At 32.5% G+C, this 15624-nt stretch overlaps 4 protein-coding genes and 1 long non-coding RNA gene across 20 annotated transcripts; 2 read left to right on the forward strand and 3 right to left on the reverse strand.

The window, feature by feature from the left end:
• The first annotated feature begins 797 nt into the window (after nucleotides 1-797).
• On the forward strand, nucleotides 798-7740 carry LOC126869435 (phosphoinositide 3-kinase regulatory subunit 4). 3 transcript variants are annotated; one of them, XM_050625957.1, is made up of 18 exons: nucleotides 798-994; nucleotides 1250-1430; nucleotides 1514-1657; nucleotides 1831-1985; nucleotides 2065-2255; nucleotides 2350-3089; nucleotides 3161-3469; nucleotides 3539-3922; nucleotides 4005-4328; nucleotides 4396-4725; nucleotides 4800-4950; nucleotides 5051-5164; nucleotides 5237-5429; nucleotides 5495-5660; nucleotides 5738-6008; nucleotides 6097-6427; nucleotides 6520-6682; nucleotides 7456-7740. In XM_050625957.1, the coding sequence occupies exons 1-18, from the start codon at nucleotides 903-905 to the stop codon at nucleotides 7738-7740; spliced, it is 4524 nt and encodes a 1507-aa protein (XP_050481914.1). In that variant the 5' UTR covers nucleotides 798-902. The 3 variants fall into 3 exon arrangements, with proteins under 3 accessions (XP_050481914.1, XP_050481911.1, XP_050481913.1); XM_050625954.1 differs by lacking the exon at nucleotides 7456-7740 and having other exon boundaries at nucleotides 806-994; nucleotides 6520-7386; XM_050625956.1 differs by lacking the exons at nucleotides 798-994; nucleotides 1250-1430; nucleotides 1514-1657; nucleotides 1831-1985; nucleotides 7456-7740 and having other exon boundaries at nucleotides 2109-2255; nucleotides 2357-3089; nucleotides 6520-7386.
• LOC126869447 (uncharacterized) lies at nucleotides 7018-8957 on the reverse strand. Of its 2 annotated transcripts, XR_007690932.1 has the most exons (3): nucleotides 8503-8935; nucleotides 7856-8148; nucleotides 7018-7747 (listed from the first exon to the last, which is right to left on the reverse strand). It is a non-coding gene; the product is annotated as an uncharacterized LOC126869447 (long non-coding RNA). The 2 variants fall into 2 exon arrangements; XR_007690931.1 differs by having other exon boundaries at nucleotides 7856-8957.
• Nucleotides 8958-8986: 29 nt separating this feature from the next.
• Nucleotides 8987-11518, forward strand: LOC126869443 (hippocalcin-like protein 4). 10 transcript variants are annotated; one of them, XM_050625996.1, is made up of 5 exons: nucleotides 8987-9339; nucleotides 10316-10468; nucleotides 10672-11041; nucleotides 11113-11311; nucleotides 11405-11518. In XM_050625996.1, exons 2-5 carry the CDS (start codon nucleotides 10348-10350, stop codon nucleotides 11450-11452), a joined length of 738 nt encoding a protein of 245 aa, XP_050481953.1. In that variant the 5' UTR covers nucleotides 8987-9339; nucleotides 10316-10347; the 3' UTR covers nucleotides 11453-11518. The 10 variants fall into 10 exon arrangements, with proteins under 10 accessions (XP_050481953.1, XP_050481947.1, XP_050481948.1 ...); XM_050625990.1 differs by lacking the exon at nucleotides 8987-9339 and adding an exon at nucleotides 9346-10243; XM_050625991.1 differs by lacking the exon at nucleotides 8987-9339 and adding an exon at nucleotides 9346-10234.
• Nucleotides 11311-13075, reverse strand: LOC126869444 (vesicle transport protein SEC20). Of its 3 annotated transcripts, none has more exons than XM_050626002.1 (4): nucleotides 12999-13075; nucleotides 12745-12866; nucleotides 11987-12431; nucleotides 11311-11908 (listed from the first exon to the last, which is right to left on the reverse strand). In XM_050626002.1, exons 2-4 carry the CDS (start codon nucleotides 12823-12825, stop codon nucleotides 11721-11723), a joined length of 714 nt encoding a protein of 237 aa, XP_050481959.1. In that variant the 5' UTR covers nucleotides 12826-12866; nucleotides 12999-13075; the 3' UTR covers nucleotides 11311-11720. The 3 variants fall into 3 exon arrangements, with proteins under 3 accessions (XP_050481959.1, XP_050481960.1, XP_050481958.1); XM_050626003.1 differs by lacking the exon at nucleotides 12999-13075 and having other exon boundaries at nucleotides 11987-12158; nucleotides 12276-12431; nucleotides 12745-12971; XM_050626001.1 differs by lacking the exon at nucleotides 12999-13075 and having other exon boundaries at nucleotides 12745-12966.
• Nucleotides 13076-13157: 82 nt separating this feature from the next.
• Nucleotides 13158-15480, reverse strand: LOC126869441 (isocitrate dehydrogenase [NAD] subunit beta, mitochondrial). Of its 2 annotated transcripts, none has more exons than XM_050625983.1 (6): nucleotides 15365-15480; nucleotides 14826-14885; nucleotides 14548-14757; nucleotides 14070-14461; nucleotides 13805-13994; nucleotides 13158-13723 (listed from the first exon to the last, which is right to left on the reverse strand). In XM_050625983.1, exons 1-6 carry the CDS (start codon nucleotides 15404-15406, stop codon nucleotides 13493-13495), a joined length of 1125 nt encoding a protein of 374 aa, XP_050481940.1. In that variant the 5' UTR covers nucleotides 15407-15480; the 3' UTR covers nucleotides 13158-13492. The 2 variants fall into 2 exon arrangements, with proteins under 2 accessions (XP_050481940.1, XP_050481941.1); XM_050625984.1 differs by having other exon boundaries at nucleotides 14548-14753; nucleotides 14822-14885.
• Nucleotides 15481-15624: the final 144 nt, after the last annotated feature.

Below are 15624 nucleotides of genomic sequence, written 5' to 3' on the forward strand. Positions count from 1 at the left end.
GCACCAGACAGTAAACAAATGTTAAATCTGATATATTAACCGTGATAGCGCATAAGCTAATACGACGCAAAGAACCATTCGCGTTTCGAAAATGCTAATACGAAATCATAAATAACTTTATTTGAGGACTGTGATAAATGTGTACTTATGTACACAGTCTGCATAATAAGGAACAAAATTACTTTGAAAAGATTACAAATACTTATTTGATTTATTTACATTTCGAAACTCTTCTAATTTTGATTCTCAAAACGAGTAATTTTTAATATATGTATCCACGTATGTACCCAGCTCTAGTTCCCAACACTAACAATATTATAACTATGTTTTATGTTAAATCGATAATGTTGGAAGTGATACAAGAATGATAGAACATTACCACAGTTCGTATGATACAAAAACGTATTGATTATCAAATTTATTTTAATAGATGAATACTAATATAAAGAATAATAATAGATGAATACTAATATAATGAATAGAATACGATCGATTGAATTTATTTAATACTAAAGAGTATATTAAGTAATTAAGTATAAAAGTATTAAGTATAAAAGTAATTTAATATACTCAACTGATAATGTAGATATTTTGCTGCGAATATAGCGGCAAGTTTTATTCTAATATTATTGTCAATATTATCATAAGTCGACCATATTTTCTACTTCTTAACATTTGTGATCTATAATAAATATAATGTTTATAACGTTTAGATATAATAGAAGTCTAATTATAGGGTTTTTGATTGAAATAATTGAAGACAATTAGAGCGTTACACCTAGGAAATTTTTGCGATATAACTTATGTATGGCTGTATTGCGATGTGATGTAGCGCTTGAAGTTGGCACAAAATGGATGCTGCTTGCAAATATATCAATTTCAACTAAACATCGATATACAAAATGGGAAATCAATTAGTCGGTATTGCGCCTAGTCAAATATTTCCAGTCGAACATTATTTGACGGACCATAGTGATTTATTATTTGATGTAAAGTGAGTATTTTAATCCAATGCTATAAAATGACTAACTTTTCACCAACTTATATTCTGTTGAAGCTTTTCATAACATATTTAATCTAAATTAAAGAATCTTGGAAATATCTTTTAATAGGAGAAATATAATATATCTCTATGCATTTTGTATAAGGCAGAATTATTGAACGTAAATGATGAATCATGTAAATGACATATAAATTATATTTATATATCCCCATTTGGTTTTTGCAATTAATCTTCATGTGTCTACAGCTTAGGAAGTACTAGATTTTTTAAAGTCGCCCGAGCCAGGAGCCAAGAGGGTCTTATAGTAGTTAAAGTTTTTGCTATTCATGATCCAACACTTCCACTCTCTTCTTATAAAGAAAAGCTTGAGGAAATTAGGTCTAAATTAGCATCTGCCGTAAATTGCCTACCTTTTCAAAGAATGATTGTAAGTATTTTTAAATAGTATTTACGTTCCACCGTATATTATAGATTAACATATAATTATAAATAAATATGTGTTTATATAAGCTCACAGAAAAATCAGGATCAATAATGAGGGAATATGTAAAGTATTCCCTTTATGACAGAATTAGTACTAGACCATTTTTAACAAGCATAGAAAAAAAATGGATTACCTTTCAAGTTTTGTATGCTTTACATCAAGCTCATAAGGTAAGATAATATCTAAAATTTCCTAAATGAACGAGTTATGTTATTTGAAACTATTACATTAGACAATTATCAAATGTCAGTTAACTATGTTTAAACAATGAACATAACTGCAATCCTGTCCTGAAAGAACATTAAACAACAAAATTAAAATATTACTTCTCATTTGACTATAGTTTGGAGTCTGTCATGGTGACATTAAACTAGAAAACATTATGATAACCAGTTGGAACTGGATTTTACTCACAGATTTTGCAAGTTTTAAGCCGACTTATCTACCTGAAGATAATCCTGCTGATTTTTCATACTTTTTTGACACCTCTAGGAGGAGGTACACAATCAAATAGCATAATCCTTGATAATCATTGTTATATTATTGTTTTAAATAATGATTCATTCACCTATTTCAGAACATGTTACATAGCTCCAGAACGGTTTGTGAAAACACTATCTTCAGAATTAAGCAATACATTATTATTATCAGAACAAGAGCTAAAAACAGGTGACTTACATCCAATGATGGATATCTTTTCTGCAGGCTGTGCATTAACAGAATTATATAATGAAGGACATCCACCGTTTGACTTTTCTCAACTATTAGGTGAGTGTAATATACATAAAGATTGTATATAAGTTGTGTATATAATATTATTTCAATAAAATATTTAAGAATTTCATTATTGTGATATCTTAAGCATATAGAAACAATGAATATTCAGTGAGCAAGCATTTGGATACAATAGAAGATTCAGGAATACGTGAACTTCTTGCATCTATGTTGGAGAGGAATCCAGCAAATAGAAAAAGCGCTGAAATTTATTTAGCTCAAGCTCGTGGAACAGTATTTCCAGAATATTTTTATTTATTTCTTCAACCATATATGCTTATCTTCTCCGCTGCCCCAATTTTATCTCCTGACGAAAAAATTAATAGACTTAAAAAAGATATTGGTAATATCATTAATATTTTAAAAGCGGAGGAAAATGAAAAACTGAAGAGTGACATAAGAAAAGCAGAAGTCACACAGAATAACCATTTTGAAAACAATGTGGAATCAACTAAGGACGATTCTGGTCACAGTGAAGATAATACTATCATAGATGTTGACAGTGATCAAAGTTTTGACAAGAGCGATTTAAATCAAAGTGATCCAAAAACTGTCCAAATTCAAAAGTCTAATTGTAACGGTCAAACAGATCAGCAATCGGACGCTATATTAGTTGAAAGTCAAAGGCGAAAAATAGATTTGAAGAGCGAGAAAAAGGTTTTGTCTTCAGAACCTGTTGAAGGATTGGTTATTATTACTCAGCTCGTTACTTCATGCATACGAGGTTTACATCATTCTCAATCTAAATTACAAAGTTTAGAAATATTACTTGAGCTTGCTGAAAACACATCAGATGAAACAATATTGGATCGAATTTTGCCTTACATCGTAAGTATTTTAATATGAAATGAATAAAACTCGAATAACTGTTAACAAAGTTTATCTAATATATTGTACAGTTTCATTTAGTTCATGATCCTGCTCCACGTGTACGGGTATCAGCAATACACACTTTGACAAAATGTTTGCATCTTGTAAAATCAATTCCACCATCAGATGTGAACATCTTTCCAGAATATATTTTACCTGGTTTAGCACATATCACACAAGATGAAGCTGTAATTGTTAGAGCCGCTTACGCAGAAAATATTGCACATTTAGCGCACATTGCATTACGTTATTTAGAAAATGCTCATTTATCCAACTTAGGTAACAAAGAAGGTCCAAAACCAAGTTATGATAGTGAGCTTCAAACTTTGCACGAAATGGTAATTAATAAAATTATTTTTAACAATATTTATGTAGGATATATATATTAAAATATATATAATTATTAGGTGCAACAATCTGTGTCCATGCTATTAACGGATCCTCAGAATTTAGTAAAACAAACATTAATGGAAAGTGGAATAAATAAACTATGTGTATTTTTTGGAAAACAAAAGGCCAATGATATTCTGCTTAGTCATGTAATTACTTTTTTAAATGATAAGGAAGACAAAGAGTTAAGAGGTTCATTTTTCGAATGTATTGTTGGTGTCGCTGCTTACGTTGGTTGGCATAGTAGTCCTATTCTTATGCCTCTTCTTCAACAAGGACTAGCAGATCCTGAGGAATTCGTAACCACAAAGGCTATTAGTGCAATGGCAACTCTCACAGAATTAGGTCTCTTACACAAGTCTGCTCTTTATCAACTTTTATATGAAACCATGGTCTTTTTAGTAAGTTATGTTTTAACAATACTAATAATTATAGGATTGCAATTTTTCCTATTCAATATCTTGAATTTAAACTCCTTTGTAGGTGCATCCAAATTTATGGATAAGACATGCGACTGTTGGTTTCATATCTACAGCGGCAAGAACACTTAACTTAGTAGATGTTCAGTGCAAAGTTCAATCAATAATACAGCCCTACTTAAAACATCCATTAATTCAAATAGAAAAAGAAGTTTTGTTATTAGAAGCCTTGGTATCTCCTATACCAAGAATTGTTTATGATTCCCTTGTAAAATACAACGATGTGGAGGAACTATTTCAAGTTCTTGAACAAAGACAAACTGCTCGAGCTAAAGCAGTAACAGGAATAGTACCACAATATAGTGAAATGAGTACTTCATTACGGAATGTAAGCCAAAGATCTTCTTTGTAAATATGTTTTGCAATTTTCAAGAAATCTAATCGATGCTTCTTAGCTTTTCAGACGTTTGAGTTCGGAGTCAATGACTGAAACTGTTGAAGACCAATTATTAATAATGAAACCACATTTAATGAAAATCAATAAGTATAGAAATTCGATGGATGCGAAGCTAAGTACAGCTAAATCGATAGATGGAAAATTAGAATTAAATACTATGAAGGACAAGATACGACATCACATAGTAATATTATATCCTGATACAAAAGGTGATCTAGGTCTTCCGCCATTTAAACGATTAGATCGTAGAACATCAGATAGTGTTGGCACATATGCAACAATGAATCAAGAATGGCGTACAATGTTCGCAGCTCAGGACAATGTTCAGGTAATTAGAAACGTATGATCTATGTCCATAATTAAATTTTTATAGAATTGTAGTAAATCTTTTTTATAATATAGCACACTGTTAAAATGTCAGATATGACAGGAAGTAATGGAAGTCCTAGTCAAAGTTTACATGGAGGGGATATCCACTTATCACCACAACATAGTTTATCTGACATGAATAGTATAAATGACCATTCTCTTCATGAACGTTCATATATTCAATGTATGTGTTTTCAAAAATACTTTTGGACGTTAAAGTATTACTTATTTATTTATTTATTTTTTGCTACAAGACATACAGAAAATTTAATGTAATTTTGTAGACAGGTGTGCACCTTGTAGATTAGAAGTAAGACAACTAACGTACAGAAAACAAGAACAACATGCTGCAGCGTTAAGAGCACAGCATTGGGCTGATAACATTGCGTGGCAAGCTGGTAATTAATAATTATAGAAATATATATTTCAAGCGCAGTATCGGTACTATAACTATTTTTGATTAAAAAAAGGTTCAAGATTATTACCAAGTGGATGGAGACCTAGAGGGGTACCAATCGCACATCTCCATGAACATAGAGCTGCAGTAAATAGGCTAGTTTCTATACCGGATACTAGTTTATTTGCCAGTAGCTCTGCAGATGGATGCATAAAGATATGGGATGCAAGTAGAATGGAAGGTCGAAATATCGCTAATCGTTCTAGGTAAGAACTTTATATAATGTGCTATCGGACTAAGTGTAATGTATCTTGTATTTTAATTCCATTAGGCAAACTTACATGCATAGAGGTGGTCCTCTAGTTGGCTTAGCTATATGTGATCAGGGACAATCATTAGCAAGTTCTGCTAGCCAATCAGGCACTGTATTTGTTTTACGAATTGAATCAAATTCTAGTAAAATGAGCGTTATCGGTACCAGACAGTTAGATCTTCAGGTGATTATACGTTACTTACTTTATATTTTCGGATTTTTAAATAAATTAATACTGGAACCTTGAATTATTGTATTTAGGAAGAGGGATGTGCAGTTGATTTACAGTATTTAGACTCTGGTTCACAATCAGTCCTTGTTTATGCATCACTTTATGGTTCATTGGTAGGGTGGGATTTAAGGTGTCCTGGTACAACATGGCGTTTAGAGAATGACCTAAAACATGGAGTAATTACCTCATTTTGTGTAAACAATTATCAACAATGGTTGACCCTTGGTACAAGTTCTGGCGTACATACTTGCTGGGACTTGCGGTTTCAATTACCAATAACCAGTATTAAACACCCTACAAGTAAATTTACTATTGTTTTAAATTCGTATAGAATAAAATGTATTGCATCAAATAATCCTCGAACTTTATAAAATCTAATTGATTTTAGATGCAAGGGTGAGGAAGGTAATTACTCATCCCACAGAACATTCCTGGATTATTTCGGCTGTTCAAGGAAACAACGAAATTTCAATGTGGAATCTCGAAACTGATTTTCGTCAAATGGTTCTCTGGGCGTCAAGTGCACCTCCACTTAGTCACTCGCAAGGTGGTCATAGTGTATGTGCAATGTATTCTGGATGTATCGATCGCTCAGGCTTCTTGTTAGCTGGTGGTACTGATATGAGATTGCGTTTTTGGGACTTAAACACACCCAACGAATCGTATGTTGCATTGCCTGCTGCTAATGATGTCACTCCTCCAAATTCATTGGCATATGAGTTAGTATTTGTAATAGAATTTGTTTAAAATAACACTGTTTACATATTATGACTAATGGAATATGATTTACATATATTTTCACATTTTACAGACAACGTTTAATTGATGGAACCAATGTCGTTCAAGAAGTCTTAGCTGGAGGTGGTCCAACTCCATCATCCGGAGGAGGAAGCAGTATTAGAACAAGAAACTCCGAAGAAGGTGGCCAAGGTCCAGAAACTCCACCATCTGGACATCACGACACTATTTCCGCCGTAGCTATGTCTAACACGTGTATTCTTACTGGTAGTACAGATGGATTAATACAAGTTTGGAAATGATTGTTTTCCATTTCATCGTGTCACGTTACAAAGTTGCACGCGTTGTACAAATTTTTTTAATGTATCACAGATTTATTCTGGGGAAAACATTTTTACCAGACATCGAGATTTTTATGACCGAACTTGCGTGCTACAGTAATACTGTGATTTTATTTGTACATAATATGTAATATATAGATAACGTATATAAGCTCATCGATAGTGATAATTATAATATATAATGCATTTCTTAAATGGAACGTAAGATTTAAGTTACTTTAATACAGCGATGATTCTTGTGAGATATAAATGATTTATTTTTCTACGTAAAATAGAAAGGAGAAAGAGAGCTTGTTGTACTGTAATATACAAAGGCGGTAAATCAATGACATTTAGTTTTACATAGCGTAATAACAACAACTAATCATGTGGACATAATACAAAGGAAGATGTACTAACGCATACGATTAATGTACAAAAAAGTATCGTTAACAGGAATCCCTTGATATATAATTTATACCGGCAGGTATATACGACTGCGTACTTTCATGTCATTGGTTATACATAGTAAACTTGTATACCGACTGAAATACTCATAACCAGTGAATATCTTCGTATTCCCTGATATATTGTTACAATAAATTCATATTTTTAATGGATTTGTATATGATGTAGTTCAATCGTTCATGCTTCATACCTTCGTTGAACGAATTTATCTGGTTACCAAGGACAAACTGGTGCAGAAGGATAGGGAACTTGACCCGGAAATGCGTAAGGATTGGGATTTATCGTCCTACAAATCTCTTTCCACCTTTCCTTCCCTCCTTTCCCTTGTCGCCGTCTGTATTGTTGATTCTTGTAACTCGGTGGTAGTTGATAATCATAATCTGGTTGTTTACCGAAAAGAATTTCAACCCAAGGGGCTGCAGACCCAGCGGCAATCAACAATAAAAATACGAACAAAATTTTCATTTTGTTTGCGCTATTTCGAAATTCTTCGCTTTAAGGGCTAACGGATATCTGGAAAGAATATAAATGAGTGAACATATACGCGAATACGTACTAATGGAGAACATAGGATCGGTGCTATGGATTCTCATCTTAAAAAGTTAAATGACAAACAATTACCACGTATAATGTGTATTCGGTAGTCTTGTATTTTTACTTTCGAAATTCACACTTTCTGAACAAATTGATTAGCGACACTTCCTCCTTCAACTTTTCTTCGCTGTTCAAACGTAATTGACTGAACCGGCAAGAATTTATTTTTACGCAATATCCAACTATTTACATTTTTCTTTTCTTTTTTTTTTTTTTTTTCAGACTTACGAAAGAATTTGAGCTGTACTCGCGGTAAGAAGTACACTCTCGCAATGAAGTGATGCTGGATGCTTGCTGCTGTTTTATAGACCAACACGATCCTACCACCCGGCAAAAAAATATATTGAATGGTATACTTGTAAACACGTATACATTTACACATTTACTTCTCATTGTTTCATATTATACTGTCCACAGAAATTGACGAGTTCCGTTTGATTTTTTTTTTCCTATTTTTCAAACGAAACAATTGGACCAAATTCGTTGCTTTAAAAAGCTGTATTCAAATTTAACGAAGTTTTCGTTTTACTAACGTTTCTAATCTTTCGCGTGAGAAAAGCAAATGTCAAAGTAAAGATTATACTTATCGCGTCATGATTTATCGAAAATATTATGTTTCACTGATTAGTTCATGTCGCCATAGAATTTTCGTATACAAACGACATGCGTCTTACCGTCGCATTGAACTTGGAGAAGGCTTCATCTGCTTATTGTTTGATGTGAATTACAACAAATTTCGCATTCACGGCTCGTATCATCTTTTTTCGTATTCTACGTGTGTACAAATTCTTTCACAATAAAATACGAGATAATATAAGGGATACCGACTAATTATAGATACTCGTTTACGTGGAATGTCAATGCGCAGCAAATGCAATTGCACATTTCTCCAAGTACAGGCACTCAATGTTTAAATTACCATTATAAAAGAATCATTAAAAGTCGATCTATTATTGCGTCCGTTTATTTGTTCCAACTTGTTAATTAGGCACAATTATTCCACGAAGACGTTATAAGCTTATCATTGACTCGTTCGCGAAACTGTACTGAGATTATATTACAGACCAGATGATAATTTCGTTGATTGTGAACTGTCCTACATTTGCTGTGTTCCTATGTCAAGGTTAACGCTTTTGATATAATATTGATACAAATTTGATACAATATTGATATAATATTGTTACAAGTACAATGGCATAGGTACATTGATAGAAATGCACTAATATGTTTATATGCATATTCTTGTAATAATCTTAATATATTCGAGAAAAACAATAATCATTATTCTATTAATAAAGAAATGGTAGTTTAGTCGCATGTGACAGTTTTGAAGTGCATCGGTTGCCCCTGATAGATAGCAAATTACCATGCAAACACGTAGTTCTTTGACTGAACCGAGTTGCACGTAATCGTTCTTATTAAGGTTCACCATGACTAGCCGTTACTATTTCCTATTACCGTAATAGCTGGTTTCCAAGCTGTCGATCTATTAATAGCATTTGGCAGAGAAAGTAAGTACGCTCAAGTTTTGCGCTAAGAAATTCGTGACCCTCGAATGGTTTCCTCGTCTCCGAGCGAGTCTGATTCAACTTTCGCGCTTGTTACCGATTTTCTAAATTAGAACAAACGATAAACGAATGCGGGTCACGGTGAACCGTATCTGATTACGTCAATTGTATTTTGATAAATTAAGTGCGTTTAATTTTTTACGCGAATGATAAATTACGCGTCTATTCCGCATTTCCGCGTATTTCCTTCTTAGATGATTCTATTTCGCTGACAAGAAAAGTATACCTTTCCATAGGAATAGATGAATCACAAAACGTGAATGTTGAGTGGAATAAGGTGTATTTTATGCATGTTCGTTCATTAGTATTCCGCGCGTAATGCGCGCTTGAATATACACGAATAAATAGCTTCTATAATAAGACATAAGACAGAGAGAAATAGGATGTGTTCGATGATCCAATGTACACATCATTTTTCGTAAATGAATTACGTTTTGTTGCGTTTAGGATAGGAGATAGATGTTACTCTTTCGAGTTCGAATCCTGGAGTATCATTGCCGTAATCTGCACTTTTGAATTTCTACAATAACATAAACCGGCGATACAGTCAGTGCAACTGTTAATGGTTAAGAATTATTTTTAACGCAATGTTCGAAGAATTCGCGATTCATTTATTAGGTTTAGAGCTATTGATATGCCAAATTGTCTAAATATTTTGAACAGCAGTTTCCTCGAACCAACTCCTGTTAACTCAGTTGCACTATGTGCGTCAGTTCTGTTTTACTTCTGATCCAGAAAGCTTCTGCATTTTGATTTTCTCGTGAATTTCATTAATCGGGCAATTTTTCCTCCCTTTCAAGTCATCTCTGTAGTTGATATGGAAGCTATTAAAGATTTAGTAGGCCAAGTAATACATCTATCTTCATTCTGAAATAAACAAATCTCTTTTTCCTCATTGCAAACATTTTTTCTATCCTAGAAATTTTTAACGACCATATTCGTATCACGATAATGTCTAATAGTCTCAATATTGATAATAAGAGTATCGAGCAGATTAGAGATCGTATAAGCCTCTCGTTAAAAATGCAACGGAGCTTCAAGAAGATGAAGAGGAGTATCCGAAAGATAACTGGTATGTCATTGAAAATTTGGACATACGATAAAGAAGCGCGATATAAAGTTAATAATTTCTCGACGTAAATTTATATATAGAAAATACTTCGATTGATTACATCGCGGCACTGTTACCTCGTTGACACTTTGATACTAGAATACCAATCACAATTTTAACAGAGTGGAAAAATTATCGTATAAGAGTATTTTCAATACTTTTAGAAACTTCGACGAGTGTTCAACCTCACTGCGTTTTCGTAGAGAACATGCAAGACGATGAGAAACAACCGCTGTACGTGTTTCCGGAACGGCTCTCTTATTTAACGTACCAAACGGGATTTTCGAAGGATGAGATACGAAAGCTGTATCGAGTCTTTAAACAGCATTGTCCGAAAGGGGCCGTAACCACGAACGATCTGAAACCAGCGTACGCAAAACTATTTCCTTTAGGAGACCCGGCGAAATACGCGCAAATCGTTTTTAACGCTTTTGATAAGGATAGGGATGGTATCGTTAGCTTCGCGGATCTCCTTAATGAAGTTGCTTTAATTATTAATGGCGACGTAGATCAAAAACTCTCCTGGATTTTCAGGTGATCATTCAGTCGGATTAATATAGTTTACGACACATTTAATGCTACTTTCTACTTTTACCTCTCATTAGATTTTATGACTTAAACGGAGACGGCTATATCACAAGAAAGGAAATGCTAGTTATAATGTCCGCAATTTATGAGATGCTACATAACGGACAGATTATTCAACGGATGGCAAACAGACACGTGGACAAAGTTTTCGAAAAGATGGATGTTGATAAGGATGGAGTTATATCTCAGGAAGAATTTATGAGTATTTGTAAAAATGTACAGTCAACTATATAATGTTCGCTGCTTAATTTCATAAAACATATCACAGAAATATTGGTTTCAAGCTTTTATAATATATTTTCATTGCAGGATAGTGTAATTCAAAAACAGCTGGCAATATTTAATCAGTTCTGGTGATGACATATATGTATACATTGAAATTTCCAAGTTATGCTAATACTAAAAAAGAAGGTAGCTTGAAAAGTTTTCTGTTTCATAAATATTCCTATTTGCATGATAAAATGGTGCAGTTACAAAACAGCTTCCCCAAAAGTTGGATAACAACGTTATACATAATTATACATAAAGTTACTAATAATTCAACAATACTTCAGAAGAGACAACTTTCCTCTTTCCCCATGAAAGATATATATCTTCGCTTTCCTATGTACAATAGTTCGTACTTTCAAAATATTCTTTTCTGTAAAATGTAAAAAACGCAGGCAAGGAAAAATGCGAATGCCAATGTTACTAAAGCTTTATCGGTGACTTCCCTTCTACCGTATTTGCCTAAAAGTTTTCCAGATTGAACTATAACTTGTTGTTGATGTTCTAACTCGTCTTTGGTAGTGGTAACTTTATCCGATGATATTACTAAAGAGGTTTAAAGTAATATGAATTAAAAATTATATCTTAATACTTAAAATACATTGAAAGAAATAAACTACATACTCAGTGTATCCAATGTATCCGCACTTTTTTGAGTCGTTTCAGCTAAATGTCTAGATATACTTAAAAGTTTGTCAGAAAGTTGACTCGATGTATTTGCTAGATTTCGCTTGTCATGCCTCCTACGAATAGCAGCTTGCTCCTCTTCGGGTATGGAAAGCATTTCTTGCTGCTCCTTAGACATGGAGAGCAGTTCTTTTTTAGCGAGCTTATCTATCACACATACGCTAACAACATTGGCTTTACGAAATGCAGCTAAAGAAGTATTGAGTTGCTGCCTGTAAGTATCTACCTCTGCCAGCAATTCTACTTTCTTTTTCTCCGAGGATTCTCTCTCTGCTAGTGATATTAATTTATCTATACATGACTTTAAAGCTGCTATATTTGCTCTGCCTTCTGCATTTAATTTATTAAGTAATTCCAAAGGGCCAATACATTGTTGGATATCCTGAAAAATTCATATTAATCAATGAATTTTCTTAATTAAATTACAATAAAAATATAGCCATAACTGGCCTTTTATTTAACCTCAAATAATGTTATTGTTAGCGTATTACAGTAAAAATTTGTATCAATGAATTCTTTATAATTAATTTGATGGTAATTACAAACATAAACATAATTACGACGAATTTGTCAATGTTATAGGTGTATATATATATATATATATATTTCATTGATATTATTTGACGTTATGATATTACAAATCAGGTTATGCTGTGACTACTACAAAAAAAGATTTTATTTTAAATAATATTTACTTGTATTACAGCTGTAACTTGAAGGTGATTTTTTACGATATCTTGACGAATAAATTCTATTGCATGGTGCTCGGTGTCCATCGAGGCACGTGTTTTTTGACAGTTCCTTTACGTGACACTTACTATATGTAAAAGAGAAATGTGACTTTAATACTGATTAACATATGAACGAAAAATGAAAATTTCATACATGGGCCATTTTTTGGCGTAAAACTTTTTACTCGAAAGATATATATGGGCTTAATGTACTTAACTGTGATGATCTTAATATTACCAGAATTAATTTGTAACCATTAAATTAACATCTTTTTGTTTCTTCTACATGCGCAATGTTATAAATTTCTATATCTTACCTACATAAAGTAATGCAAATAAAGATACATAATAAGGCTATATTGTAAAATGCATAAAAGTAATATGAGGTAGTATAATTTATTAATGTACAATTTGAGTATTACACTATTATCATACAACTGGCATTACCTGTTCACAAACACAATCTCAGTTATAAATATAGTGTCGACACAAAAATGTTATACTTTTCTATTTATAACATATAACCCTCTCTAAATAAGATTCTAACTTATATCCAAAGCAGTTAAGTTACATAAAATTTGCGATGAGATAATACTATGCAATTTAACATAGTTATATTAAATACTTCTGACAACATGAAATGAGCACAATGCCTCTATTGTATGTGATTCTATTTTACACAGGTCTTTTCAAATTTAATATGGATTAAAAATTAACGAAGGCAGTTTATTACAGCAGTTGTAAAGTCTGTTGTAGAACTTTGTCCGCCCAAATCCTTTGTCAATACTTTTCCATCATTTAAAACACGATTTAATGCATCCTTAATTTGTTCACTGTAACGTTTTAAATTCACGTGGCGCAGAAGTTTAACAGCACACAAAAGCATGGCAGTAGGATTTGCAACATTTTTACCAACAGCTTCTGAATATGTGTGTCTTGCACCCTACATAATGAACCAAATTTCACAATACCTCTAATTTTTCTTAAATTTAATCATTTCTACATGTTATACCCATGACCTTACCGGTTCAAAGACAACACACTCGGGGCTATAACTAGCACCTGCAACCACCCCGGCACCACCGACCAGTCCAGATGCCACATTGTCCAAGATATTACCATATAAATTTGGTAGTACCATTACATCAAACTGATGTGGATTAGATACCATTTGCATCGTACAATTATCCACAATCATTGTTTCAAATGTAATTCTAAAGTTGGATTGAACATATGACAATTATAAGTGATTAATGATAATTTATGAAGTGAAAGATGTTCATAATTACCTAGGATACATCTTAGCAATTTCTTGGCATGATTTTAAGAAAAGACCATCACCAAGCTTCATGATATTAGCTTTGTGAACACAAGTGACTTTCTTACGATTATGTTTCACTGCATAATCAAATGCAAATTTTGCAATCCTTTGGCTTTTAACTGCAGTTACTATTTTTAAACATTCCACTACTCCCTTTACAGATTCGTGTTCTAATGCAGAATATTCTCCTTCTGTTTGTTCTCTAATAATAATACAATCTACATTTTTATGCCGGCACGTAACACCAGGCAAAGATTTTACATGTACGACATTTGAGTATAAATCTAAACTTTTACGTAATTTCATGTTCAGAGTTTGAAGTTCCCCAGTCATAGAATGATCCGGTGTTGCTAAAATACCCTGTGAAACATAATTGATATTAAAACCTATATCTCTGTTACCATTAATTACTAATATTTTTATTAATGTATCAAATATAAAACTACCTTCAGGCATACTCGATTTCTTGCAATACTATTGGATACTTGTTCAAGGGGTGCACTTAGAGTTGGATTTACTTCTGAGAGAAAATAAGGTTCAAATTCAACCGGCACATTTGCAGCTTTGAAAACACTTTGAACGGACACTACTAATTCTGGCCCTACACCGTCTCCTGGTATAAGCGTGCATTTCACCTTTCCCTCCTGTTCAACTGCCTAAAAGAAAAGATCATTAATATTGTATACATACGATAAACATTTTTGAAAGGTTACTTAATACATACAGATTCTTGTCGATGTACTGTTCCTACATGCAAACATCTGACAGCTCCTTTTTGAGCAGTCTGTAAATAATATTTTATGCTGTAATCAATAAAAGGTATAAACAAAGTCAGATGAATATAATTTAATGATGCAAACAAAATTTGTTATCTCCGTGTAATTAAGGTACATATATTCCATTGAGAAGTTATATTTATAACAATATAGACGTGAACGTAGTGATTAAATAACACGGTTATTAAAGTCAATCATTTAGCCGACTTTGTGAATTGAATTTCGAACTAGTCCATTTATCTTAATATTTTCCACCTACAAGCTACTTATTTAGTTTTTCAAATTGCATTTACCATTAAAGAATATCTTCAGGTATCTTTGAGAGAAGTTATGTATTTTGTATGAAATGTCCTTGCAATAGTCATTGGTAACTGATTAAATGAATGAACAATATTCAACGATATTTTGATATAGTTGTAATATTATAAAATGTCATTGATCTTGTAAAAGGAGAAATCGTGATAGTTTAATTGAACGTTCACATTACCTGTGAAAATACTTTGCAGAAGTTCCTCGCGAGTAGAGCCATTTTTCACGATGGACCCTAGTTGTCTAGTCTATTTTACTCTTATCGTCATGCGCCAGTAATGTATCAAACTAGAAAATTATTATGGAAATTTAATGAAAAACAAAACAAAAAATATATAAATGTATTTCTAATTATACTGTACAACAAGATTATTAAAAAAAGTATAATTTATATATTTCGATTTTTCATTGAAAATATTAATATTAAGTTAATATTAA

The sequence above is a fragment of the Bombus huntii genome, chromosome 9, assembly GCF_024542735.1.
Source record: "Bombus huntii isolate Logan2020A chromosome 9, iyBomHunt1.1, whole genome shotgun sequence".
Classification (NCBI taxonomy): Eukaryota; Metazoa; Arthropoda; class Insecta; order Hymenoptera; family Apidae; genus Bombus; species Bombus huntii.

Bases quoted from the DNA above. Each gene is read 5' to 3' on its own strand.
- LOC126869435 (XM_050625957.1), top strand. From the start codon at position 903: ATGGGAAATCAATTAGTCGGTATTGCGCCTAGTCAAATATTTCCAGTC. The intron at 1,658-1,830 runs GTAAGATAATAT...ATTTGACTATAG, and splicing joins CTTTACATCAAGCTCATAAG to TTTGGAGTCTGTCATGGTGA. The intron at 3,923-4,004 runs GTAAGTTATGTT...ACTCCTTTGTAG, and splicing joins ATGAAACCATGGTCTTTTTA to GTGCATCCAAATTTATGGAT.
- LOC126869443 (XM_050625996.1), top strand. From the start codon at position 10,348: ATGTCTAATAGTCTCAATATTGATAATAAGAGTATCGAGCAGATTAGA. The intron at 11,042-11,112 runs GTGATCATTCAG...ACCTCTCATTAG, and splicing joins AAACTCTCCTGGATTTTCAG to ATTTTATGACTTAAACGGAG. The intron at 11,312-11,404 runs GTACAGTCAACT...TTTTCATTGCAG, and splicing joins TTATGAGTATTTGTAAAAAT to GATAGTGTAATTCAAAAACA.
- LOC126869444 (XM_050626002.1), bottom strand. From the start codon at position 12,825: ATGGACACCGAGCACCATGCAATAGAATTTATTCGTCAAGATATCGTA. The intron at 12,432-12,744 runs GTAAATATTATT...TGAATTTTTCAG, and splicing joins AAGTTACAGCTGTAATACAA to GATATCCAACAATGTATTGG. The intron at 11,909-11,986 runs GTATGTAGTTTA...AAACCTCTTTAG, and splicing joins GGATACATTGGATACACTGA to TAATATCATCGGATAAAGTT.
- LOC126869441 (XM_050625983.1), bottom strand. From the start codon at position 15,406: ATGGCTCTACTCGCGAGGAACTTCTGCAAAGTATTTTCACAG. The intron at 14,886-15,364 runs GTAATGTGAACG...TATTATTTACAG, and splicing joins TCTGCAAAGTATTTTCACAG to ACTGCTCAAAAAGGAGCTGT. The intron at 14,462-14,547 runs GTAGTTTTATAT...TATGTTTCACAG, and splicing joins GAAATCGAGTATGCCTGAAG to GGTATTTTAGCAACACCGGA.